The sequence below is a fragment of the Paracoccidioides lutzii genome (assembly GCF_000150705.2).
Source record: "Paracoccidioides lutzii Pb01 unplaced genomic scaffold supercont2.5, whole genome shotgun sequence".
Taxonomy (NCBI): domain Eukaryota; kingdom Fungi; phylum Ascomycota; class Eurotiomycetes; order Onygenales; family Ajellomycetaceae; genus Paracoccidioides; species Paracoccidioides lutzii.
In genome coordinates this window covers 1,136,215-1,160,593 of record NW_015440951.1, presented here as the reverse complement: position 1 = coordinate 1,160,593, position 24,379 = coordinate 1,136,215, and the positions used below count along the sequence as shown (strand labels likewise).

Here is a 24,379-nt window from a genome sequence, read left to right as displayed (position 1 = left end):
TTGTTCTGATGCTCTTCCAAAACCGTGAGGCAATTTCTCTTGGTGCATCGGTCCCTTCTTGCCATGGATAGCATGCGGAAATATTGGAGCGAGTAAAAATAGACGAGGACAGATGATTAGAAGGGGAGAAAAGTTTGGCTGGTCAGAGTTAGTGTGCGATGCAGAAGAGGGCTAGAAACAAACTCGTGATTATCTTCCTGAGCATTTTCAAACCACCTTCCAGAGGTTCGTAGGTATTACCTAAAAATGCAACGTTAATCCCACAAGTATACGTCACTTTTACAGAAAATTTTACTTCTTTCTTGATTTTTCTTTTCACGGGGAGTTTTTTTTGCAAGATAGACGCTGTATTCATCGTGGAGCGTCGGTCACATGAGATCAAATGGAAGCAATCAATTATGATCGTCTGTTCATAAGTCGGAGACACAGAGATTACTATAACTGAAAGAACCTGGAAATCTTGAGGCTTAGACAGAGCGTAGTGCATTGGGGTGGAAGTGCTAACTCGTGGTACGGATGCTAAGGCGGGTAGATTAGTCAGTTACCCGCCTGGAGCCGCACCATATTTTCCAAATGACATCATCTGCATTCACTCCCATTTATTATTCATTTACTATGTGAATTATTGTTGCAAAGAATCTATAAACAGATATTGTTGATAACCTCCTACCTAGCTGAATTGAATTAATACAGGATAATGATATCAAAGTAATAAAGAAGGAAAAGGAAAGAAAGGTGGAAAAAGGAACAGGAAAATTATTAAAAACACTGCTTTCTTGGTTGAAGATTTGCAAACTGCGTTTGACTTCTTGAGTGGAGTTCAACTTGACTGATAATTCAGATAAGCCTATATTGATTGAAAACAGTTATAGAAGTTAATGTAAGGACATAAAAAAGTTAATGAATTAAGGGGACCTGATATCGAAGGGAGAAGATCTTGAGTATATACTTACGGTCCAAATAGTATGTGGCAGATTAAAGTGGCGGTATATATATATATATCAGATTGAAGTTTCTATGATGTCGTAAATGGAGAGCAAAAACTAATAAATCATCCAAGAAACAAGGATTTTGAGCCAGATGCTTGAAGAGACTCTCATTACACAGACACATAGAATGAGATGTCACCTGGCTTAAAGTGATACTCAGCGTCACCTTCCTGCATGGTATCCTACACCTATAAAAATGTAATTGGGAGCTGGTAAAACCCAATGACAGTATTCAGGTGTTTGCAAGCAAAATTAAGGAACATATGGCTCAAAGGTACTCTCAAGCTGTATGTTATTTTTGGCAGAATGGCAAGGTTGATTGATTGCAGAGTTTGCACGCTACGAGAACGACTATATTTGGTGAAAACATGTCACGTGACGATGCGTCAGGATTTCTCCATTGGACAGTTTCAGTCCATGCTTCATTCCCCAAGGTCTCATAACCTCATCCTGCCAGGGCAGAGATCAAAGAAATATTCGAGCTAGAGCCAAAGATCAAAAATAGAATTTTGAAAAAAAAAAAAAAAGGTCAAACATGACATGTTTGTTGAGAAGTGAAATTTTCGAATCTATTGGGCTGAACCTGGTCCAAGTCCAATTGGGTTGTGCAGTAATTGGGTCCAAGTGTGATGGATTCCAATTAGACGGCAGTGGCCTGTCCACATCAGATTGACCTAGTGAATTGCATATAGCTCAAGGTTGTAGAAGCCCAGAAGCTGATAGGTTATGAGGTGGTCGAACTGAAGCGAATGACCTTGACAGTCACTGGAGTTAATACAGTATTTAAAATCCGCGATCAATACTTCACTGTGTGCTAATTGTATTTAAACACGCCAAGCCAACGAGTTCAACAATTAGCTTTCGGATAATATATTTTCCATAACATCCGACGACATCATCGCGGATTCCGCATAGTTCGACAATAGATTCTGGCATCAACTTCCTCTCTGATAATTTACTAAACATCCTATTCCTCTATTTACGGCTAGAGCATCTTCTCACCGTTCTTTTGCCGATAATGGTTCTTACCTATATCTCACTTACCTAACCCCCAACTCTTTTGCCATTCCACCACCACCATGCCTCCTCCCTTCCCATCGTCTCGCGGTCGCATGACTGCGAATCCGCAGAGGCCACAGCGTTACCGGCCAGGAAAGCCAATCGCAGAAGAACATTCTTCGGAGGAGGAAGAGGATGACGATGAGGAAATTAATGAAAAGGAACAGCGACGAGAACAGGAAAGGTTACGACGACAACAGCATAGAGCTCCTCCCCCGAAAGCAACTTCGTTTCCTGCCGCCCCCACGTCAAAACTTATAAACGGAGTACGTGAGGTGAAGTTAGAGGAGGAAAGTGAAGATGAAGCAGGGTTTCTCACTGACGAAGAGGAGGAGGATGAGGCAGGAAAAGGCGTGGGGAAAGGAACAGATCAAGGAGGGGAAAATGAAGAGGATAGCGAAGAAGAAAGCTCTGAGGAGGAAGAGGAATCAAGTTCGGAGGAGGAAGCACCCAGAAGGATATTACTTAGGCCCACATTCATCAAAAAGAATCAGCGGAAGGACTCTTCGACTCCAGGCGTTACAAGCAACGGGGGAGCTGGACCATCACCTGCAGATCCAACCACAGAGGACGCAGCCGAAATCGCACGCAGAAAAGAGAGGGCGGATATTCTGATTCGGGACCAGCTGGAGAAAGAAGCTGCTATAAGACTTGCGGGGAAGAAATCTTGGGATGACGATGAGAACGTCGAAGGAGAGAATGAAGAACAAATTGACGATACCGACGGGCTCGACCCGGCCGCTGAGCTTGCAGCGTGGAAGCTTCGGGAGCTGAAACGCATCAAGCGCGAGCGGGAAGTTATCGAGCAGGCGGAAAAGGAGCGTGAGGAGATCGAACGGCGTCGGAATCTCACGGCTGAAGAGCGGGAGCGGGAAGACCGGAAATTCCTTTCACAGCAAAAGGAGGAGCGGGAAGCTGGAAGAGGAAATGTCGGGTTCATGCAACGGTATTTTCACAGGGGGGCATTTTTCCATGACGATATGGAGGAGAAAGGGTTAGATCGTCGCGATCTCATGGGGAGTCGGTTTGTGGATGAGGTTAAGAATCGCGAGGCGCTACCGCAGTATTTGCAGGTTAGGGATATGACTAAGATTGGGAGGAAGGGGAGAACGAAGTATCGGGACTTAAAGAGCGAAGATACGGGTCGCTGGGGGGTTGATGGATATAACCGTTCAGTTACATCTAATAATACGGCACGGTTTGGGATCAAGGATGAGCGATTTCTTCCAGACAAACGCGAGGGCGAGCGGGATAGGCCGTATGGTCCTACGGGTGCGAATTCTAGTGCCTTTATAGATCGACCTCGCCCCAGACGGCGATCACGGTCAGGATCTAGGTCGAGGCCGAGGTCAAGGTCAAGGTCTGGAGCACGACCACGGCGCCGCTCTCTGTCACGATCCCGGTCCCCATCACGATCGCCACGACAGAGGGAATGTAGGGGTTGCTACCGTGATGATGACAGGCCGAGAAGGAAGCGGAGCCTATCACCGTATGACGACAGAGATAAGCGCCGTCGGATAGGTACTGCCGCGTAGAGATGCACATATATGCATTCTAGGACATGACATGATGTGTCTCTGTTCGTCCTATTCGAACCTCACTTGTCTAGCTCCTTTCTCCGTCCAATTTGTTTGTGGCGTTGCAGGATGCATGTTTACGGTGTTTAGGTGTGGTGCCTCATTTTTGAATGGATCCCCTATGAAAGCTTTGTGCTGTATAATATTAGGAACTGGTTGAAACTTCTCTTTTACCCTTATTATTATTATTATTATTATTATTATTATTTTTACTCTTACTTCTTGTTTTCCGACATGGCGACATCAGTCTTCCGTCCTGGTCGGAAAACCCTGTATATGCCCCTTGGATATTGAGAGTAAATATAGAATGAATCATTACCAGTGAATGTCACGCAATATATGCACCCTTCTTTACCTTTTTTCCGTTGATATCATACATACAGGATTTTATTAATTGTGCTTACGGTGAATATTGAAAGGACTCCACGTATATATATCCCCTCCAGTGGTTATGTATATTTTTACATATCTACGACCGTCGACTGGGTCTACCGATGACCAGGAATGCCACTCATTCAATATATAATGACAGTACTACGAAACGCGGTTATATTTGCTGTCAAACGTGATACTCGTGGTCACTTCTCTCCGATGTTTTGAGAAACAATAGTGAAAAACTAAGTACAGAATAATGCTTGGGCTCTAATGAAAGGAGAGGAGAGATGAACAAGCATCCTTGATGGTCTAGTGGTTATGATTTCCGCTTGTCATCCAGTCTTGACTGACGAGCGCGGGAGACCAGGGTTCGATTCCCTGTCAGGGAGGTTTTTTTTCTGGAAGAAGATTAACTATGTATTTCTTATAATTTTCCCTTCCACATTTCCTCCCACCCGCTGTTCTCGTAAGTCGTTCCTTAGGATCTTTGGTCCTTTTTGATGAAAATGTCGCTGTTAGCATCTCATGAAAGCCGTGGACCTAAGTATGGGGGAAACGACCCCTTCACATTTCTTGTTGTTAATTTCTTACGGTCAAGGGTATTATTTATTATTAATGCCCGAATGTTTCAGTCCCTGTTAGCATGTTCCAGAGTTCGGGCTGCCAAGCAGGGTGTCCGTTCAAGCTGTTGGGAATCACTCTTTCCCTTTTATCTATTCACAGTTGTATGGCAATTCTTCGGCGACTTGCTAGAAATCGGTTTCTCTGTTCCTCATGAAAATTCTCTACGAATTCTGCACATAAGCCAGGTTATTATTGACATTGGAAGGACTTCTCCGCAACCCGGCCCCCCCTGTTGTAGATCGTCCAACGGAACAAGCAGCCACTTCACCATGGCAGCATTAGAGTTTCCCCATATCACCTGATGTCAGGCACGAAGAAGTTCTCAGCCAATTAAGCCTTTGTATTAGCCCTCAGCAGGACTTAGCCAGCCAATAGTTTCTGAACACCGAATCAAGGTTAATCCCGCCCGCTGAAGAGGGTCGTGACTCCCGTCAACGTTTGAGCTAATATTAATACGGACTAGAATGGTTTCCACATGGCCACGCGCCACAGTTGGGCCCCTGAGCCAATTCTGGGGGGAAGCAGCTGCAGCCAATCACAGTCCGCATCTTCCTCAATTTCGAAATGTCCCTTCCCGTTTCAGTATTATTATTTCTCCTTCCATAGTTCCTTCTTTCCCCTAGCTACTCCTCTCACTTTCATTTCTTTGTCACTCCTTTTAGTTAACGAATTGTCTTTGTGAACTGTCTTTGTCTTACTCCATCCTCACACACACACACACACACTCTCTCTCTCTCTCTCTATATATATATATATATATATATATATTCTTTCATTTCGATTCCACACCACCCCCGCGGCGGGGTCTCCTGTCTCTCCTTTATGGTCTCTACCTTCAGAAGCAGTTCTTCGCTATTGCCTGCGAATAAATACCCACATTCATTCCTCCAATCCATCTATTTCTAACTAACAATCTCTCCTTATCATGGCCTCTCCATTCTCTTTGTCGTCTCTCCTCTTCCTAACTGCTCTGCTCGCAACTCTCTTTTCATCCGTCACAGCCCAAACCTGGACAGCATGTAATCCCACAGAGAAGGATAATTGCCCTCGAAACCCGGCCCTAAGCACAACATACCAGGTCAACTTCACAGACACCCTCAACGAAGTAATCTGGAATATCACCAATGGCAAACTCGACTACCACGACAAGGACACCAGCTTCTCTATCAAAGAAAAGCTGGATTCCCCAACCATCCAATCCCGCTTCTATATCTTCTTTGGCCGACTGGAGGTTATCATGAAAGCAGCTTTAGGCAGGGGTGTGGTCAGCAGCATCGTTCTCCAGTCCGAGGATCTGGACGAGATTGACTGGGAATGGGTGGGCGGCGATACCACCCATGTCCAAACCAATTACTATGGCAAGGGCAACAGAACTTTGGCTGACCGTGGCGGCATCCACGAGGTGGATGCTCCCATGGAAAAGTTTCACAACTACACCATCGATTGGACCGCGGAACGGCTGCAGTGGTGGGTCAACAACGACTTAATCCGCACCCTAACATACGACCAGGCCCTTGGTGGGAGAAACTATCCGCAAACACCTATGACGGTGAGATTGGGAATTTGGCCTGGAGGTGACCCGAAGAACGAGAAGGGCACCATCGAGTGGGCTGGTGGAGAAGTAGATTACAGCAAAGTTCCGTATTTCATGACTGTAAAGCAGCTCAAGGTCCAGGACTATTCAACAGGCAAGGAGTACGAGTGGACAGACAGATCTGGTACCTGGCAAAGTATCAAGGTCCATAAGTACGTCTATATTCTTCCTTCCGTCAAACTTTGCATGCATCGATAGACCTAAAACTCAACAATGATATCTAGATGCTAACAATCATGTGCATAGTGGAACATCTTACCTTGAGAAAGAAGTGCACAAGCCACCACCAAAGTCCATGTCGCAGAAATGGCGTGAACTCCCTAGCGGTACCAAGATCGCCATCTGTGCCTCCGTAGGTGGCGTCGCCCTAATCGGCCTCCTTGTCCTGATACTCTGCTGCATCAAACAACGAAGAGCTGGGCGCAGAGAACACATCCTCCAAGAAAGCAAATTCACCACACAACAGAATGAAGTCATCACGCTGCAATCACAATGGAAGAGCCATCAGTATCAACAAATTCGAACGTAGGATTGATCTTCCCGTGTTGATTCTCGTGTTGATTTCTTTTTCATTGAAGCGTATTGTAATTGTCGCTCTCTGTGTCGTTCACACACGCACGCGCACACACACGAACAGAGATGACTAGGCCTCGTGGATAGAATGAACTGAAAAACTTACCAGACTTTCTCTTTTCTTCTCTTCGCCTGGCAGGACCTGGCCCTTGATACAATACCACCTGTACTACACCTATACCTTACTCCTTTCTCTCCATGTGTGCGTGTTTATCCCTTTACCTGGTGGTCTCTCCTCCGATTTTCTTCCCTGGTTTTGTTCTATTTCCTGTCAACACATATCACCCATGTTTGCATCTCAATTTGCTTGGCCTCTCATCTCTCTCCTGTCAGCACGAAGTAAGTCCCCAGGTAACCTTCCTCTCCAATATTTCCTCTTTCATATTTGTGAGTATGGTAGTGAGATATCCTCTTTAAGTGGTTCCCTTTATGTTTCCCATTTCCCACATTTTCTTTCATGTTTCCCAACTGATGAATGAGACCTCTTTACTTTTGGGATTCAACATATGCTTCTTCCTTTCTCTCCCATCTCTTTTCAAAATTTGCAGATACTGGAGATTTCAGACCCTACATGAAAATTAAAATGGGCCTGGAAGTCAAGCCGCAGCAAACTGCTTGTGATGATGACTGCTTCATAGTATCACTGTATGTTTAACACTGCCATCACTCTTGCCATCCAAATAAGAGCATGAAGGTGTTTGTTCCATTTTGCCTGCATTTCATCATCAGTTTTAAAAATAACTAAATCAACCAAGAATCAAATTCCACATTATAAATCAAGAGTCGAGTGCAGAGTATGGGATGGAGTGATAAATGAGCTTAGCTTTGCAGAATGCGGAGATACCTGAGAAATTGGAGCTCTTGGGATGAAATGGACAGATGAATGGTCTGCTGCTCGTTTGCGTTGGATGGATGTCACTATGTAGGCCCGCCGTGGAGGGCGGCTCATAGTGGAACTCGATACGAGAAATCCAAGTTCTCCCAGAAACAACAAACCTGTTTGATGAATGTCCTTTCGCACTGGATATATGGGGAATAAGAAGGAGCTGAGCTAACCACCCGCTGCTGGCAATAAATGAGAAAAACATACGTCAACGGGCGGACCAGAGTAATAGTTAACATGGCAGATATTATTCATTAACCCGGTGCTTCTCTGTTGTAGAATTGTTTCGCGAAGCGAAATAAACTTGCTACCTCGTGTAGCATGTCTGCAGATATCCTCAATGTCATCTCTCGTGGTGGGGAGACCGTATAGGGTGGGTTGGATTACGACTTGGCAGTGGAGTGGTCTGGTGGTTGTCGTTAGAGGGGCAGGTGGGAGAGGCTGGACATTTTCATACGTTTTTTTCGAAGCGAGACAGGAGATATACCCATGATGAAATCATATGGGCTAAAAGGGGATTTTCCATGTACTGCACAGGACAGAGCGGGAGGAAGATCTGGCGTGGTAGTGAGGGATTGTGTTGTCATTCCGGAAATGCCAGACACCCAGTCAGTCTAAATAACTAAATACTTCCGAGGTCCACTTTCTCCGCATCACGATCTACCATCCCAGGTTGAAAGCGAACATCGTCAGGACGTAGATGACAACTATCTCTCCACTATCACAAGCGTATTTGGCTCTCCGAGTTCCACAGCAATTGTATTATTGCCAAATCTTTGCCCAACCTGCTAAAGCCTTTCCAATTCCCTTACTCCGTATTCTGTTTCTATTTATTCCTCTGTCCCTTGTGCCTGAGATGCAAGCGTCATATTGGAAGCCAAGCCGAAGTATCTGAGCATCGATTCATGCAAATACCTTGGTTGTGCCGGATCCGACTCCTTCGCTGGGGCCGGTTGTTGACTAACATGATTCGGGGGCAAGGGTCTGCGGACAAAGTAGCTAAATAACGGTTCACTATTGGGCGGGCGAGACTGGATCCCTGGCACACATTTTCTTTTCACTTGTCCGTGATTGCGGATATGGGGCATTCTAGTTGTATGGAGAATGTCGGAAGACACGAGGTTCATGGATAGTTACCGTTGTTACTCGCAGTGCTGTCATCCGCGGTGAACTTTGGACCTAAACAGGTGGGTTTGATGTTACGACTGTTTGGAGCAAAGAGGCTGTACACAGCACGTAGTATGCACGTATGGGAGCTAACTCATGAGAGCACTTGTCTGCTTACTCGCCATTTAGATTAATGACAGGAAGAGAGATTGGGTAACTAGATCTCAAGAGATTTCCGACCCCAATATTAATGTTTTGACCAACTAATTGTTGACCGTGGAATGGGGTATGATTCTTTGCCCTCAAGCTCTATCTTGTTATTGTCGATAGGCAGCCGGATAACTACGCCGGGGGATCAAATTTCCTCATCCATCTGGGCAGGGCAGAGTTTGAAAGTAGCGTTAACTAACTAGCTTCCATGTGGGTTTTCACAGATCTGCGCCTCAACGAAACTTAACTAGCGCTACAAGCGACTCAAGAACTCAACCTCAAGGCAGTTAGGCTTATGAATGCAGGTTCTTCTGCTAATCTTCCTGATCTAGGAGGAGGGTCGTGTCGAGCTCGCGAACCAGATTACCCCTTTTCACTTGGACTCTTGCAAACCGGGATCCCGACATACGAGAGAAAAATCAGATATTCGACATACGTTAATGTTATCCGACCGGAGCTCGGTGTTTGACTGACCAACTGAAGAAGGATTACCGTTCCAATTGTATCTTTGAAAGGCTGAAATGAATTTCAGGGTTCATTTTAGAATATCAATGTTTGCGGTATATGGGCTGTTTAAAGTTATAGCTTATTTCTGTGGAGCATTCATGAACCTCGAATTGCTCTGGAGAAGTACAAATCTACCAAGCTCAGTTTCTGCGCGGTCATATCCTCGACATGAAAGAAGTCTTCTATAATGAAACATCCTTGCAAGTTTCAAGAAAAGCCATTCTAACGCAGCCCCCCTTGGGATTTCACGCTTGAGGGCGCATCTTTGTTTCCACAAAGTACGGTATACCAGTGGATGGAGAGACGTGCCATAAAAAGTTAAGAGGCGATGAGGAGGAAATGATATTTGATCAGTATTTAATACGACGGTATGTTAGTGTTGGATTAGCCGTCTAGGAGAAGGATTGAATATAAAAGGATTCGTTGGACCCCCTCTGTGCTTGGGTTATTTCCGTACTCAGCATCGACAAAGTCTTGAGATAGAAGGGCGATAACTGTATAATTATTTTACTCTCCTCTTCTCTCCTCTTTTCGCTTAACTCGGTTATTACACACTGCGTCCAATATGAAGTTTGACAGCGCCCTTCCCGGGCGGCTCCTAGAAGGAGAGTCTTCGGAAATGCCTTTGGGCAACGATTCTCCAACAGAAAACGTTTGATGTTGATCCGCCTCGCCGTCCTAGCCCTGCTTGTTTGCTACCAACATACTTTTATCCGGCCAGCTGAAGCTATCAAATTCGTTAGCCGAAAACAGTGGGGGGGCGAAGCTTGCAAAGTCCTCAATGTCACCTGTGGGCAATCCAAAAGGCGTCAAGATCCATTGCACTGGCGGATATATTAGCAAGGGAAGCCACTCCAAATGCGCAAGGAAAATGAGAGCGATTCAAACCCAACATCGAAACGACAAGGCGAACGGCTGGGGTGACATTGCATACACGCTTGCGGTCTGCCAGCACGGCTACGTCTTCGAGGATCGTGGCTCCAAGTACCGTACCGGAGCTAACGGTAATGCGGAACTGAATAGAAATCACCCGATCAGTTCTCGCATTAGCCGGCTCCGCGGGCGACACAACACCCTCAAAGGAAATGATCCAAGGTATCAATGACGCGGTTACATACCTGCGCAGTAAGGGGGTTGGGAAGGAGGTCAAAGGCCACCGACACGGGTGGGCAACTTCATGTCCTGGCGGGCCCCTTTACAAGCTGCTGAAGGAAGGGAAGCTTAATCCTTCAGGTGGAGGAGGCGGAGGAGGTGGCGGAAGAACCCCAAAGCCACCTGAAACCAAATACAGCAAGTTCCCAGCTGCCTCGTGGTTCCACCGCAAGCCAAGGAGCAGCATCGTCACGGTAATGGGTAAGCGCCTGGTTGCTGAGGGCTGCAGCGCGTATAAGGAAGGACCAGGACCACAGTGTACTGATGCGGACCGCGCATCGTACAAGAAGTGGCAGCAGAAGTTGGGATTCACGGGCAAGGTTGCTGATGGGTGGCCTGGAAAGACAAGTTGGACTAAGCTGAAGGTTCGGAAATAATGGGGTTAGAAATGTGTGGTCTTTTCCTTCAGTCTGGTCATCAACGAGTGGTTGTTGATGGGCTGAGATATATTAAGGGGACGTTGTTGGGATGCTTGGAAGGAAGAATTTCCTTGTGCTCTCTGTTTCAACGGTTTAATTGATTAGGATATGGAGAGGATGTATGTTTCCCTCGTTTCTAGCATATTGTTCATGTCTTGTATCCATTGTATATATTGCATAGATAAAATATTCATTCCTGTATAGACGGAAATTTCCCTCTCGCCTTCGCCGCTTTTTCCTGAATGCAACGACCACAGATGATGTTTATTTTCCTGAGTTCCTCCCTTTAATTGTGAAAAAAAACATTCATTGTTGTTTGCATTGCCATTTTCAAAATCAAAGTATCTATCAATATGCTACCTTCATTGTTCCCCTCTCGACGTAATCAACGCGGAACGTGAGATAGAGTGACTAACTTGACGCCAACTTGCTGAAGGGACGAAAAACCTTTGAAGCATAGCGGTTCCAGCAACCCGATTATTTCGCAGAAATTGCACAAATATATTCTCGTTAACATATCATACATGTTCAACGACGGAATGGGGTGTTGAAGGATGGATCTTTGTCCACAGAAGAATTTGAGACAGGGGACCAACAGAATCAATACGACTCGGAGGAGGGCTTGTTTTCTAATCTGGATGGGTTCGTATCCAGGGAAAGTCTCGGACTATGTACGGAGATAGGAGCAGCAGTGGATATCTGGAGGACAATGTGAAGCTCTTGCACAGGGATCCGTGGCGCCGGGTTACATACATATGTACCAAAAAAAAAAAAAAAAAAGCTGCTGGTAGGTAAATTGAAGCTGCATGCTGTCAAATATCCCGAATCCGAACCGTCAACCGAACCTTCAAACCGAGCATTCGAAGTAATGGATAACCAGCCTACTGTGGCATGCTCAAAACCCTATTAGTTGGCAATAGTTCTCATCTATCACGCAATTTAGCTGTATTCCTGAAATCTCTGCAAGATAGGCCTCATTTACACAGGATTCCTGTTAGAGAAAAGAGTTTAATACGAACACTAGGTTGTTTGCTTAGTGAGAATCCTAATATTTCATTAGTTAGTTATGGTTTTGCCCCTCTATGTTTTCCCTAGCTAACTAACTCGGCAGGATTCCAGAGGCATTTTATGCCAATGAGGCCTATCTTGCAGAGATTTCAGGAATACAGCTAAATTGCGTGATAGATGAGAACTATTGCCAACTAATAGGGTTTTGAGCATGCCACAGCAGGCTGGTTATCCATTACTTCGAATGCTCGGTTTGAAGGTTCGGTTGACGGTTCGGATTCGCATAACTATTTGACAGCATGTTCCTTAGGAACCTGTAGGACTCAATAAAAGTGTAGTGGAATACCCCCGGCGGGGCTCGAACCCGCAGCCTTCAGATGAACTTTTAGAAGAATAAGAAGAATAGAAGTCTGACGCCCTACCATTGGGCTGTTTGATGAACAAGATCCCGTTGATAGGCTCTCCGTTGTTCAGAGAGTCGGCAAAAGCTCCCAAAGATTACTTGAACTTCCCGAGGTTTCGATAGGCTAGTTAATTGGTTAATCACGTGCTCTCGCGCTGAACCCCGCGACGCGGTCCAATCCTTTGGGATATGTGAATCCTTGGAAATAATGTTCAAACATCATCCAAGTTGCGATAGGCCATTCCAAGCAATCACACAAGGCTCCCCAGAAAACAGACTCACCCTTGCAAGTCACTGCGATCAACAAAATCCCTCAAAAGGTATTAAAACTTGTCTGAATCAGACAAGTCATGTCGCTCTCAACCCCGCGCCTCCTCCCTGAACATCTGCACGCTTTCGTCCCGGGTCCCAGCCACCAAGGCCCCACCACAATTCGCATTCTAGGAACCGTATCTGCGCTTCGCGGTGAATATGCCACCATTACCTGCGGCAGCCATGGGGATGTCACGCTGATTTTGAACCGCGAGTCACACGTGCAACTCGGCCGGATGGTAGATGTCGTAGGAAGGGTTACGCAGGTGGAAGGGGTGAGTGTATATAATATGCAATCGTTGATTTTGTCGATGATTCTAGAAACGGTGGTGCAGTGAAAATTGCTGATTGATGCATTCAACAGAGTCTGGGAGTTCGAGTTTTGGCTGTGGTAGATTGCGGGGATCCGAAGGATATTGGTACGTTGTTAATGTTGATATCGACAATTCAATTGAGGAAGGGGGAAATATAAGCAAAAAGAAGAAAAGCTAATGGAGTTACATTCCTATTGAGTACAGACTATCAGATTTACGAACAAGTTGTCGATGTGACACATCAGGTTAAAGAAATCTTCTACTAACAGGACGGCATATGACTGCGTCCAATAATCAAAAGAAATCAGTTCATTAACGCCTATGACGATGCCAGGAGATTCCCAAGTCTTATAAAAAATAATGGGTTGGGTGAAAGGACTAGGGGCAGTGGAGAAATTAGGATTGATGGCAATCTCTTCGTTCACTTCTGACGCCGACCCACTCCTCTTGGCTACTGCAAGGTCATGTTGTAGCATTGGATTCGAGGAGCAACTGGTCATTCTGGTGCCTTACGAAGGGGTTAAAGTGGTTGATCAAATGATGTTGTGATTTTCCTTCCTCATCCCTAATATACCCACTGACAGTGTGCAGAGGGAAATTGGGACGAGAGGACTTGATCTGATCCTTGCTGGTCTCGCCAGAAATTTATTTATTACCCAGATATAATCGTGGATGGAATTACCTGGTTTGTTCATATTTGTTGGCTCTTAGGATTTTTATTTTTATTTTTAGACTAGCGCTTTGTAATAGATCGGCTACGTTCTTCCATTCACCATGTAATTGAGGACTGGAGAACAGAGATGGCGGGGGCCTTAAATTAAAATGCATGTGGTTTCTGCCTTCCATGTTGTGTAATATCAAGCAATTCAACCTATGAAAACCGGAGATATATTTGCTTCTTTGCATGGATAGGTATTCATTTCAATTCTCTCATTGTGACTCCACTTCTGGGCTTTCGATATAAAATGTAAACTTCAGTTAAACGTACGTGACACACGAACTGCTGTTGAATGTAAATACGCAGATAGCAGGGATCACCGTCGCTGATATCATGTGATTTTATCTATAGTGTACTTGATATACGAATCTGGGAGAGATATATATGAGAGGAATTAGAAAAGTTCAAGTCATATTGACAAGGTGGACATAATCTGCCACCTTTCCAGTGTTGTTGGGACATGTAACTAGGCTATGTACGGCAAAAAACTCCAAACGACCACGACTGAGAGAGAGTTAGGTTAAACCACCGGTCATAATTTCACATCACATCCCTTGTGTTATCCAACACGGGTCATATCTTAATAGCGCAGACGACAAATTCATAAAGTGTTCATACAAGGAGCTATAAAACCAACCACAAAAAAAAAAAAAAAAAAAAAAAAAAAAACCAGAATAAAAAAAAATTAAAGTAACAACACGAGTACAGGAACGAAGGAATTCGAGATGGAGAAATTTCCGAGTTCATTCTTGGATGGAACATTTATGCTTGTCGTTCATGACATACATAATGAAATGGAAAAAAAGACGCCCATTATCCATTTTAATTGGCCCCAAACGTGCAAGCGTCAATTGCATAGATCAGTTCAACTGCATTCATCATTGAATTGTATTCTAACTGGCCTCCTGGGCATTTAAAGGAGCGGAATCGACATCAACCTTGGTCTTGTCGTTAGTGATTTCTTGCATAATAGCAGACACAACAGCGGGATCGAGCCCTCCGACATCGGCATCCCCTTGAGGCTCCAAATTTAAAAGACCAGCTTCTGCAATTGATCTGTCAAAAATATTTGAACCGGAAAGAGTAGATGGATCGTCTAAATTTCCATCGAGATTCGAGGACGAGTCGCCAGAGAGCAAACGGTTGAATTCAGCGTCATCAGGGTCAACAGGTAGCAAGAAGGTGTCTTTCAGCGTCGATGTATGGTCTGCATTGAGGCTCTTGGTTGTCGATTCAGTTGGGCTACTCCGTTCTTGTTGAGTGGTAGTGTCCCTACATCCTAAAGTTTTAGGTGAAATGCTGCTTTCAGCAGCCCAGTCTGCCCAGTTGCTACTGGCCTGGCATTCGGCTGGCACAAAGGGGTAGAAGGAGTCGGTCTGTGCGACGGAGTCTTCATCCGAGTCGAAGATATCTAAAACAAGGCCACCGATAGATTGAAAGTGCTGCAGCTGCGGGCTTTCCTGGAGTAAAGAAACTTGTAAAGTGTCATCTTTTAGAAGGTTGTTTATTCGATAGGCCCGGGGTGTCAACCCGGATCCTTCGTGACTTGCTCGTTTAAGCTCTTCAGCAGTCAATCTCGACGGTGAGAAGATGGTGCCTTCGCCCACATTGGGGCCATTCGGTGAGTTTCCCAAATCCTTACCACCCTTGGACTTTTTAGAAGGTGTTAAGATAACGCGCCTCCTATTTTGTTTTGGGGTAGGGCTACCCGGAAATGGCAATGGATCGTTTTCAGCGTCGCCACCAAAAAGATCATCGAGCCCATCATTCAAGCTTTTACAAGGTGTGTTTCCCTTAGCTGGGGTCATATTCGACTTCTTGGATGCAGCCCGCGGGCTTCGTCGTATCACATTGATCGAAGAATCGCTCAGTGTCTTCATGGTATCACCCTCCTTTGAGAGGGGGAACAGAGACCTGCGAATAGGGTTAGGAGTGAGGTTTGTCTCCATGAAGGGAAGAGTTGATTTTTCCATCTTCCCGGCCGGGCTAGATTGAATTGCGCGATGCAACGCTTTCATCGCATCTTCTTCCCGCCACCGATTTTCGCATTTGTCAGAAGACCTTGGTGGCTCCTCACTATTCGCTCGTCGGCTGACAGATCGAGAAGGAGGTGCATCCTCATCATTTACCGTATCGTTCGCATTGTCAGCAGGCGTGGTTTCGTCTTCCCCGGGTGGCGAAGAGGCCTCTATTGGCCCAGGAGACGATGTGTTTCGTTTAGAAGCAAGGGCTTTACTACGTGATCTCGTTGCAGCACCGGCTACGGGTCTATTTCTTCTGGGTGCGCGCTTCCTTTTATCCTTTGTGGGTGGTTTATTCCATTTATTTTCCGGTCGCATAGTTTTGAATTTATGAAGCCACAAGCCACAAGCTGTGAAAAAGTTAACTATGGTTAAATATGAAGGTCAAATTGCATACTCACGGTTACACAATAAGAGTTGAACAAAATCTTTATCGTCGTCTGCCAATGACTTTTTGAACTGTTTGTAAGATATGACGCTGCCATCATCGGCAACTTCTTCTGGTCGCCAAAAGAGCATTGTAGGGTCATTCCTGTTGGAATTTGCATCTTCTCCGTTGCCTTGGATGACCTTTGACCAGGCTCGTCTCCAGGTAGGTGTCTCAATTGCACCGCAGTTTTCGCAGTACGGCGGAACGGTCCCTTCACGAATACATTGCTCAAGACGTGCCTGAACCTGCTTGGTTCTCCTGCCCCCTGTCCCACTGCGGACTTTGCCATCATCAGAAGCCATTGGAGCAGGGGTGGTAGAGATTGGAAAGTCACTCATGGGACCATTCCAGGGCTGATAGTGCTGCTTGGGATTCGGTGTAGGACGCACAGGGTCGCTGCCAGGAATAGCTTGCCGACTTAGTCGTTCTGCCTCGCTCTGGGAGATAGGAGCAGGGGCAAGCGGCTTTGTTGGTTGCCTAACACTAGCTCTGGAAGATGGACGAGAAACGGTTGGTCTTCGTGGTGGCAGTGGTAGCGTGTTAGCGGGATCATTGTTGGACGTATCAACTACACTATCACTCATCGGGAAACTATTGTTTTGAGTTTTAGGTGGCTGGGGAATGTTATGAGCTGGCAATACAGTTTTGCTTTTTTCAGAGTCGTTTGTCGTTTGGCTCACTTCTGCAGTGGAAGTATCAAGGTCGTCAAGGGTGTTCCTTATGCAATGGTCGTCAAGCATAGAGTCTAAAGTGCCGCTCATGAACCCTGAGTCATGATCAGGGAGAGGTGGAAGAAGAGGACTGGACGTCTGGGGATATATGCATTCCATTGTTGGTGGAGATGATGGCATGTTGAAAGGGGTATCAATGGCACTTCCGTATCGGACATCTTCGGGAGACGTAGCCGCGGTTTCCAGTGTGGGCGTATATTGTGACGAATATGACACGTGAGTACCGCCCGATGATTCACGGCGAAGATTGCTTTGTGCCGGGCGGTTAAAGCGTGCTGTTCCAGTGTTGCCTCTAGGAATGGGGGTGGGCGGGCGAACAGGGTCATCATTGGATCCTTGACTTCGGGCCGTAGCTGGATTGAGGGGCATGGGACGGTGGATACGGACGGACGCCGCAGTACTGGCGGCAACTCGAAGTGAGCCTGGCTGCCTCTCTATGTTCATATTGGGTTTGTCCTGCAAGTCAGTCCTCAACAATTTCGCTCTCTTGGGTGCAGGGGGCTCAGTTGCTTCGTCACCGCTTCCATATCCAGAGAAAGTTGAATTTCGTCGACCCATATATGTAGCTGGTGGATGGCGAGAGTCTGGATCATAGCCAGACTCTCGGGAAGAGGGTCGAAATGCTTCTGCTGTGACCCTTTTTTGATGTTGGCTGCTAGGCCTTGTAAGTCCAGGAGTCGAGGCTCGACTCGGTGCGGCATGGGTCGAATGAGCAGGAGAGTCAGCATGATAAGGTTCTGCAGCAGTGATATTTGAAAAATCCCTTGGAGTTGAGCCTTCACTCAGCATCTGGTGCATCCGCTCAATTCCGGATCGATCCATTGGGGAAGCAACGCGATCCGAAGGAGCAGAAGCGGAACGGGTGCATCCTGCTACCAGGAGGCCTGGGTTGGCTTGAACAAAGTTGGTCCAGGACTGCGCATCAAATCCTTGTGGCATCATGTTCCCTGACTCCCGATATTTATGCATGTTGTTAAGATACTCATTTTGGAAAACTGTGGGGACTGGCACTAGCCGTAATTTGACCTCCAAAGTTTCCTGCGAGCCTTTAGAGAAAAGACCAAAAACATTTGTGCAAACACGGCCAGTCACCATCGTTTTCGACTGATGGGCCGGGGCATCAGGAGTAGGTGAGGCAGAAGCCAAGACCCAGGACAGCATCCCTTGTCCCACCAGTGGTGTTTCATACTCAGAATAGTCGTAAGCGTAAATCGTATAATCTCGGCCAAGTTTGGCAACCAGTTCGGGGCTGTTATGAGGAAGAGTCAATTTAGATACCTTCCAGCCTGAATAGAGACGTTAACACCTACCTAGCAGACACAATTGCCTGAATACAGGTCTTTAGTTCGATAATTCCAACCTGGGTTTCTTCGTCTATGAAGGCCGTTTGAATGTCGATGAGGTGAGGCCATCGGGCTAGACAATTTGTTTTGTTTTCACTGTCGAACGTGTAGAGTACCTTGACTATAAAATATATTGATTAGCAGAGGTAAAATTTGAGGTAGAGAGGTGAATAGCAACTAGCTAACATACGTCTCATCTGACGGACCGAGATTCCATTTTCGACAGACATGGTGTGCTGAGGCAGCTGCTGATCTCGGACAGGAAGCTACAAAATTGTAGAAATTGATAGATTAGGGCTAGGCAGAGGGAAGCTGAAGCTCCGTATAGATTCTAGAGAGTTTATTTGGTTGATGTTTTGGGTGTTCAGCATCGAGTCGACACGAAAATTCTTAGTCTGGGAGACACGACACGCTATAGTTGGGAAAAGTTGATGAACCGAAGGGAGTTGACACGGTCAATATTTTGATATATGACGACTATATCGATGGTAGTGTAGGTGTTCTAGTTAATAGAGTAAAATATTGGTACGGGGGGGAAAAGAAGTGAATAGCGTGTTGAGATACATATAGAGCTCACGAACGCAGCTTGTACTGGATACACGGAGGAAGAATTGAAGAGAAAATAAAGTGAAGAGGTAAAATGCAAGTGGAATTGATAAAGGAAAAGAAAGAGACGAGATCCTCACCACCAAAAATTGCTGAACAAGGCAACAATTCCAAGAGGATGGGGAGGTTGGGAAGAGGAGGATAAGAAGGAGAAGTTCCCAAGGTTGAGGTTCGAAGATCGAGACGTGATCGACGCGATGTCGAATGGATGACTGATCTCTGAGTTAAGCACGCCAAAGCTAACTACGCTAAAAAGCGCTGCGTGCCAATGTTGACTAAAACGCGTAGTTTCCACGTGATACAAATAATCGGACAAACAAACATCCGACGCTATGCTCGATCAGGCAATTGTCAACCTCAGCTTCACAAGATCTTCACTTGTATTTAATAGATATCGAGGTTTAATTCTTGACGTCCGTCGACGTTTTCTCCAGCTACCTTTTATACCCAGCTCTCGCCATGTCAGACACAAAGATCCAGTAAGCGGTTCTTGGCCCCTTGTTGTGCCGCGTGACTCATACGTGTTGTTGTCTGCAACACAGCTCTGCGCCTGCACTCTAGCTTCTATTCAGATGGAAATGGCTAACATGATACCTTTTGATTCACCCACAGAGATCTGCTCAACAAGCCTCGTAGTGAGCTCACGTACGTTACATCTGCCGTTACTTTGAATTGTCATTTTTACCATACCGCCTTACCGCCGTTTTGCATTTTCCCATAGCATTCCACACTTTTAACATTCTCTTTCCCGCTTATCCCGTACTCCATGCCCACACGCCTCATCCCATTGCTATCTCCCCTAGCATATGATCACAGTTGAAGCTAATTCCACGTTTCTTCATCCATCTCTACAGGGAATACGAAGTCGCGATTTTGGAAGAACATGAGCTTACATCCGGTCCCCTCTCCATTCTTCAAACCGCAACTCGTTCTCATTCACAAGTCTTGATATCATGTCGCAATAACCGCAAACTATTAGCCAGAGTAAAGGCATTCGACAGACATTGCAACATGGTGCTAGAGAATGTGAAGGAGATGTGGACGGAGAAACCAAAAGGTGGAAAGGGCAAAGGCGTCAACAAGGATCGCTTTGTTAGCAAGATGTATGTTAGATTCATTTTCTCTGCCAAACAATTTTGTGGACAAATGACGTTCTTCCCTACGCTCCTCAAGGTCCTCCTGATTTCGGGTATATACACCATGCTGACACCTCTTGCTTCCACGATAGGTTTCTGAGAGGCGACTCCGTCATTCTAGTTCTGTTAAGTTGAATATTAAAACTTCCACAAATACTTGCCACTAGCCTGTCACAAAATCACCATTGAAAACGGCATCAGCCAGGCTGCAGTGATACAATATGCCTTCTGCGTGCTCGATTATACGCAAAATCGCAAGCCTCACCAACGTCGTGCAGTTAGATTGACATGGCTTCTAATTACGCTGGACTATTTCTTTTCTACAGGAAGGGGCTTGTACCATTGCCCATTTATTGAAACAAGAAGTTGAAAAGATTCACATAGCTATCTCCTTTTACGGATCCTGTGCCAACCCTGTGACAAATCCGATCACCCATTTCCAACATTTTTTGATGTTTCTGGCGTTCGGAGAGTTTTTGTGTTTTTTAAATTGCTACATCCCCTCATTACATTCACCATCCATTTTTTTTTCCCCAGCTTACCATCTACAAGGCGCAATAGGGGAAAGGTGGGGGGAAAACACGAATGAAAATATATCGGTGGTGTACAGGAAGGAATTACACAATGTTCGCTTTTTGTTTCCTCTCTCCCCGGACCTGTTGTTTTAGCACAAAGGCTTTAATAGAAATACCATTTACCACCAACAGAATATTTTGGCACCAAACCTGTTTCTCTCTTTTTGCCATGTTCTGTCCACATCATACTTCCAGCTTTTATACCCCACTCATATATGCGGGGTAAACAAGGCAGGCATTCAAAACCTCTTCCCTGCTCACTCAGGCCTAACTCGCCAGGCAGCAGCAGGGACCATGTTGAATACTCGGGTGCGGTGTTAAGGTTCCCCCTTTTTTACATCCATCAATCTCATATGAAACCAGATGGCTGTCTCTCCCAACCCCACTTCAGGCTCCATATATAATCAATGTGCAGCAGGGAACAGGTGTTTGGATTTGGTTCACATCTCTACCCGGGATTGATACTGCATCAATCCATTTCGGGCATCATCATTAGGCCCAAAAACGGCAAGCAAGGGAAATCAAAGAATGAAGAACAAAACAGATTAAAAAAAAAAAAATTAACCCGCAAGAATGCGCACCCTTAACCCATAAGAACCTAGCACGCCAACTAAGCAAACCGAATTAAAAATACAAACATAAAACCTCCATCGTACTACCCATTGGAAATCAATTCTTACAACCCCTCCGCAACCCCATTCAAGAACATCACCAATCCAAAAGCCCCAGGATCCGGCACTTTTCCAACCCACTCCCCCTCGCCACCAACATACACGGACCTCCCCAAACTAGCCTTCATATGCTTCGTGGACTCCGCACCATCCTCCGCTGCCTTGACGGCCTTATCCAGATCCCCAGACTCAACCAGCGTACTGATAAACGGCGCAAGGGCATCGATCAACGTCCTATCTCCCACCTGCGCAGGTGTGTACTTTCCCAACGCGTGCAGAGAGTGTTGCAGCGCAGCGGACCATTCCTTCGCCGTGACTGGTATGGGCGATGGTTCCTTAGACCCTTCTTGACGCAAACTGTGCGCGAGCGCGTTGAGGAAGATGGCGTAGATGGCGCCGCTGGTGCCGTCCATGTTATTTTCGACGATAGGGATGATTTTGTTAATCGAGGTGACTAGGTCGTCTGTCAGGGTCTGAGTCGTGTTGGGATCGTTTAGGAAGGCTAGGACGGCTTGTGCGCCGCGCTTCAGGCCGATGCCGCAGTCGCCGTCTCCGACGATTGTGTCGTATTTTGTCACGAGGGGTTCAGCCTCGATAACACGGTTGAGGCCAGATATTAGGGTCTTTTTGAGGAGGGCGGGGTCGACTGTGTAGGATAGATGGTTAGTGGATTGGGGGATTGCAAGAGGGGTGGGGAGTGTTGATGACGTACGTATAAGGTTGGATGGGTGCACTTCGTCTACAATGGACTTCTTGGTATCGTATGTAGCATCTGTCTGATTCTCCCAGGTTGAGGTTCGCACGGGGGCTGCCCATCCAACTGCCTCTGATGGGGCATCTAGGAGATCAAGGAGTGATTTCCCGGGTCCAAGGCCCGTGTCTGCCAGTCTGAGCAAGGAGATGCTGAATCCCGTCCCATCTAGACTTGTCAAGAACGTTCCCTGAATTGTGCGAACTGGCTTAATTTGGTAATCCCGTTCTAGTTGGGCGGTTACCTCAGCTGTCACTGCAGATACTTCGAGTGTGCTGACGCCTCCGAGATTGTTGATGAGCAGGACGAATTTGTCTTCTTTAGCGGAGTATTTTAAGAATGCTCGATCCTTATCGTTTTGATCGAGTAACTGTAGGAGCATGATCTTGATAAGCTCTTCCCCAGTGGCTTTGACCCTATAGGATCCTGGTTCATTGTGGATTCCCATTCCTACTTCAATTTCATCGTGAGGGATCCTTTCATCGGAATTCGGATCTGGAATCCTTCTTCCAGGAACATGAACCCGTTCAAGAGAGGAGCCAACCGAGACAATATTACTAGTTGTCAGCTGCGCAATTCGGTATACATCCTCTAAAGGCGCACTGCAGATTTCATCATCAGCACAAACATTATATTTCCGGCATGATTTAAGGGAGAAAAGAAGGAACAAGGCCTACCCCGTCTCCGCAAGCGCCCCTACAATCTTTAACACCAGAATGCCACCGCCAATCCCTCTCCTACCAACCTTCCCTCCCTTTGCCCTCCCAACGCCAACGTCATCAGCAATCGTAAAGAACTCCGTCTTGATCCCCGCAGCATTCGCTTTTTCCGCAGCCATCCCAAAATTCATGACATCACCAGTGTAATTCATGGGAATAACCAGAACCCCCTTGGAGGTCCCAATGCGTTCCATGATAGCTCTCCTAATCTGTTCAGCAGAAGGGGAAGCGAATATAGTTCCTGCGACTGACGCCGTTAAGAGCCCTTTACCAACGAATCCGGCAAAGGCGGGTTCATGACCCGAGCCGCCTCCGGAGACGATGGAGACTTTGGGGTTTTTTGAGACATCGGGGGTAGGGCGACGGTATATGATTTTGTTGTCGCTGTCGAAGGCAAGCGAGGGGTTTGTGATGGTGAGGGATGCGAGGGCGGAGTTTACTAGTTTGGTGGGGTCGGAGAAGAGGTGTTTCGCTGGGAGCGGAGGGAAGGGTTAGTTAGTGCATTGCAATGCTCCTACACGATTTACAGCAGTGTTCATACGATTACGTACTCTGCATTTTGAAGATGGTGGTGAGAGGGTTTAATCTCAGATGGAGGGAGATTGGGAAAACGGGGTAATATAGGCGTAATCCTTTGATATCTTTACGCAATAGCAAATAGCCAGTCCAGGGCACATAATCGTAGCAGAACCAGACTGAATCAGAGAGATGAGTGAGTGTATATACACCGGTGTATATGATGGTTCTTACGAGTGGGAGAGTTGGAGAGTTGGAGAGTGGGAGAGTGGGAGAGTAGGAGAGTGGGAGAGTGGGAGAGTGGGAGAGTGAGAGAGTGAGAGAGTGAGGGTTGATGCTGATGACAGACCGATGCATTTTTTAAAAAAATAAAGAAGTCGCCCTCCACCTTTCAACAGCAGCAGTGGTACAAGCCATACACGAAGGTCCCTCTATCCATCCAGATCATGCATTATCCTGTTTCCTCCCGGCCGTCTTCCAGTGCGGGGCTTGGACCGACAGTGAGACCCTGTAAAGACGCCTGGAACAGGGATGTATGGTAAAGTCATAACCAACTAGTTACTTCGTTTCCACCGCCGGAGTCCCAAAAGATACAGCATTATGGTCCTGCACAGAGGAATACATGGCGACGGTGTCATAGCCGCTGCTGTGACAGGCGGATACTATATGGATACGGACATTGGAGCGAGTGGAGGTGGGGTTATGCTTAAGTCACAGAGTATATGGTGGGGAAAGGGAATTGCCGGTCGCACTGCCGTGAAATGTGTGGAGCTTCATCAAGCATGATTTCGTATTAACTAATTAATTATTGCTGATTGGAGTTGAAATTGGAGGTGGCATGAGTTCTCGGTCGAGCAGCTGGGCCCATTATATAACTAACTATTTAACTAGTTATAGGAAAAGGGGGGGGGGGGAAGAAGAAAGGATTTGTTGCTGGAAACAAAGCAGAGCACGAACAGAATATCCCATATGGGATCCGACAAGAAGGCATCTTGCTTGACTGCGGATCACCGTACCTAACTTTCACAGTCCTGACATATTATAACAATTGCCTTC

The 24,379-nt window shown here is 46.3% G+C and overlaps 8 protein-coding genes and 2 non-coding genes across 10 annotated transcripts; 7 read left to right on the top strand and 3 right to left on the bottom strand.

Annotated features, from left to right (window-relative positions):
* Positions 1 to 2,068: 2,068 nt before the first annotated feature.
* PAAG_02543 (microfibril-associated protein) lies at positions 2,069 to 3,583 on the top strand (the record flags this gene model as incomplete). Its single annotated transcript, XM_002795791.2, has 1 exon — positions 2,069 to 3,583. One exon carries the CDS (start codon positions 2,069 to 2,071, stop codon positions 3,581 to 3,583), a length of 1,515 nt encoding a protein of 504 aa, XP_002795837.1.
* Positions 3,584 to 4,298: 715 nt separating this feature from the next.
* On the top strand, positions 4,299 to 4,389 carry PAAG_11517. The gene has a single exon. It is a non-coding gene; the product is annotated as a tRNA-Asp (tRNA).
* A 1,160-nt stretch (positions 4,390 to 5,549) lies between these two features.
* On the top strand, positions 5,550 to 6,747 carry PAAG_02542 (hypothetical protein; the record flags this gene model as incomplete). Its single annotated transcript, XM_002795790.1, has 2 exons — positions 5,550 to 6,370; positions 6,465 to 6,747. The coding sequence occupies 2 exons, from the start codon at positions 5,550 to 5,552 to the stop codon at positions 6,745 to 6,747; spliced, it is 1,104 nt and encodes a 367-aa protein (XP_002795836.1).
* Positions 6,748 to 10,063: 3,316 nt separating this feature from the next.
* On the top strand, positions 10,064 to 11,027 carry PAAG_02541 (hypothetical protein; the record flags this gene model as incomplete). Its single annotated transcript, XM_002795789.2, has 3 exons — positions 10,064 to 10,150; positions 10,220 to 10,487; positions 10,522 to 11,027. 3 exons carry the CDS (start codon positions 10,064 to 10,066, stop codon positions 11,025 to 11,027), a joined length of 861 nt encoding a protein of 286 aa, XP_002795835.2.
* A 1,393-nt stretch (positions 11,028 to 12,420) lies between these two features.
* On the bottom strand, positions 12,421 to 12,510 carry PAAG_11516. The gene has a single exon. It is a non-coding gene; the product is annotated as a tRNA-Arg (tRNA).
* A 320-nt stretch (positions 12,511 to 12,830) lies between these two features.
* On the top strand, positions 12,831 to 13,372 carry PAAG_02539 (hypothetical protein; the record flags this gene model as incomplete). The annotated part of the gene is made up of 3 exons (XM_002795787.2): positions 12,831 to 13,067; positions 13,157 to 13,211; positions 13,311 to 13,372. The coding sequence occupies 3 exons, from the start codon at positions 12,831 to 12,833 to the stop codon at positions 13,370 to 13,372; spliced, it is 354 nt and encodes a 117-aa protein (XP_002795833.1).
* Positions 13,373 to 14,717: 1,345 nt separating this feature from the next.
* Positions 14,718 to 18,579, bottom strand: PAAG_02538 (hypothetical protein; the record flags this gene model as incomplete). The annotated part of the gene is made up of 4 exons (XM_015844670.1): positions 14,718 to 16,195; positions 16,247 to 18,255; positions 18,317 to 18,470; positions 18,540 to 18,579. The coding sequence occupies 4 exons, from the start codon at positions 18,577 to 18,579 to the stop codon at positions 14,718 to 14,720; spliced, it is 3,681 nt and encodes a 1,226-aa protein (XP_015701718.1).
* Positions 18,580 to 19,414: 835 nt separating this feature from the next.
* On the top strand, positions 19,415 to 20,226 carry PAAG_02537 (small nuclear ribonucleoprotein Sm D2; the record flags this gene model as incomplete). The annotated part of the gene is made up of 4 exons (XM_002795785.2): positions 19,415 to 19,434; positions 19,568 to 19,600; positions 19,810 to 20,058; positions 20,184 to 20,226. The coding sequence occupies 4 exons, from the start codon at positions 19,415 to 19,417 to the stop codon at positions 20,224 to 20,226; spliced, it is 345 nt and encodes a 114-aa protein (XP_002795831.1).
* A 1,116-nt stretch (positions 20,227 to 21,342) lies between these two features.
* Positions 21,343 to 23,365, bottom strand: PAAG_02536 (dihydroxyacetone kinase; the record flags this gene model as incomplete). Its single annotated transcript, XM_002795784.2, has 4 exons — positions 21,343 to 21,983; positions 22,050 to 22,690; positions 22,766 to 23,279; positions 23,359 to 23,365. The coding sequence occupies 4 exons, from the start codon at positions 23,363 to 23,365 to the stop codon at positions 21,343 to 21,345; spliced, it is 1,803 nt and encodes a 600-aa protein (XP_002795830.1).
* A 558-nt stretch (positions 23,366 to 23,923) lies between these two features.
* PAAG_02535 (hypothetical protein) lies at positions 23,924 to 24,109 on the top strand (the record flags this gene model as incomplete). The annotated part of the gene is made up of 1 exon (XM_002795783.2): positions 23,924 to 24,109. One exon carries the CDS (start codon positions 23,924 to 23,926, stop codon positions 24,107 to 24,109), a length of 186 nt encoding a protein of 61 aa, XP_002795829.2.
* Between the last annotated feature and the right edge of the window lie 270 nt (positions 24,110 to 24,379).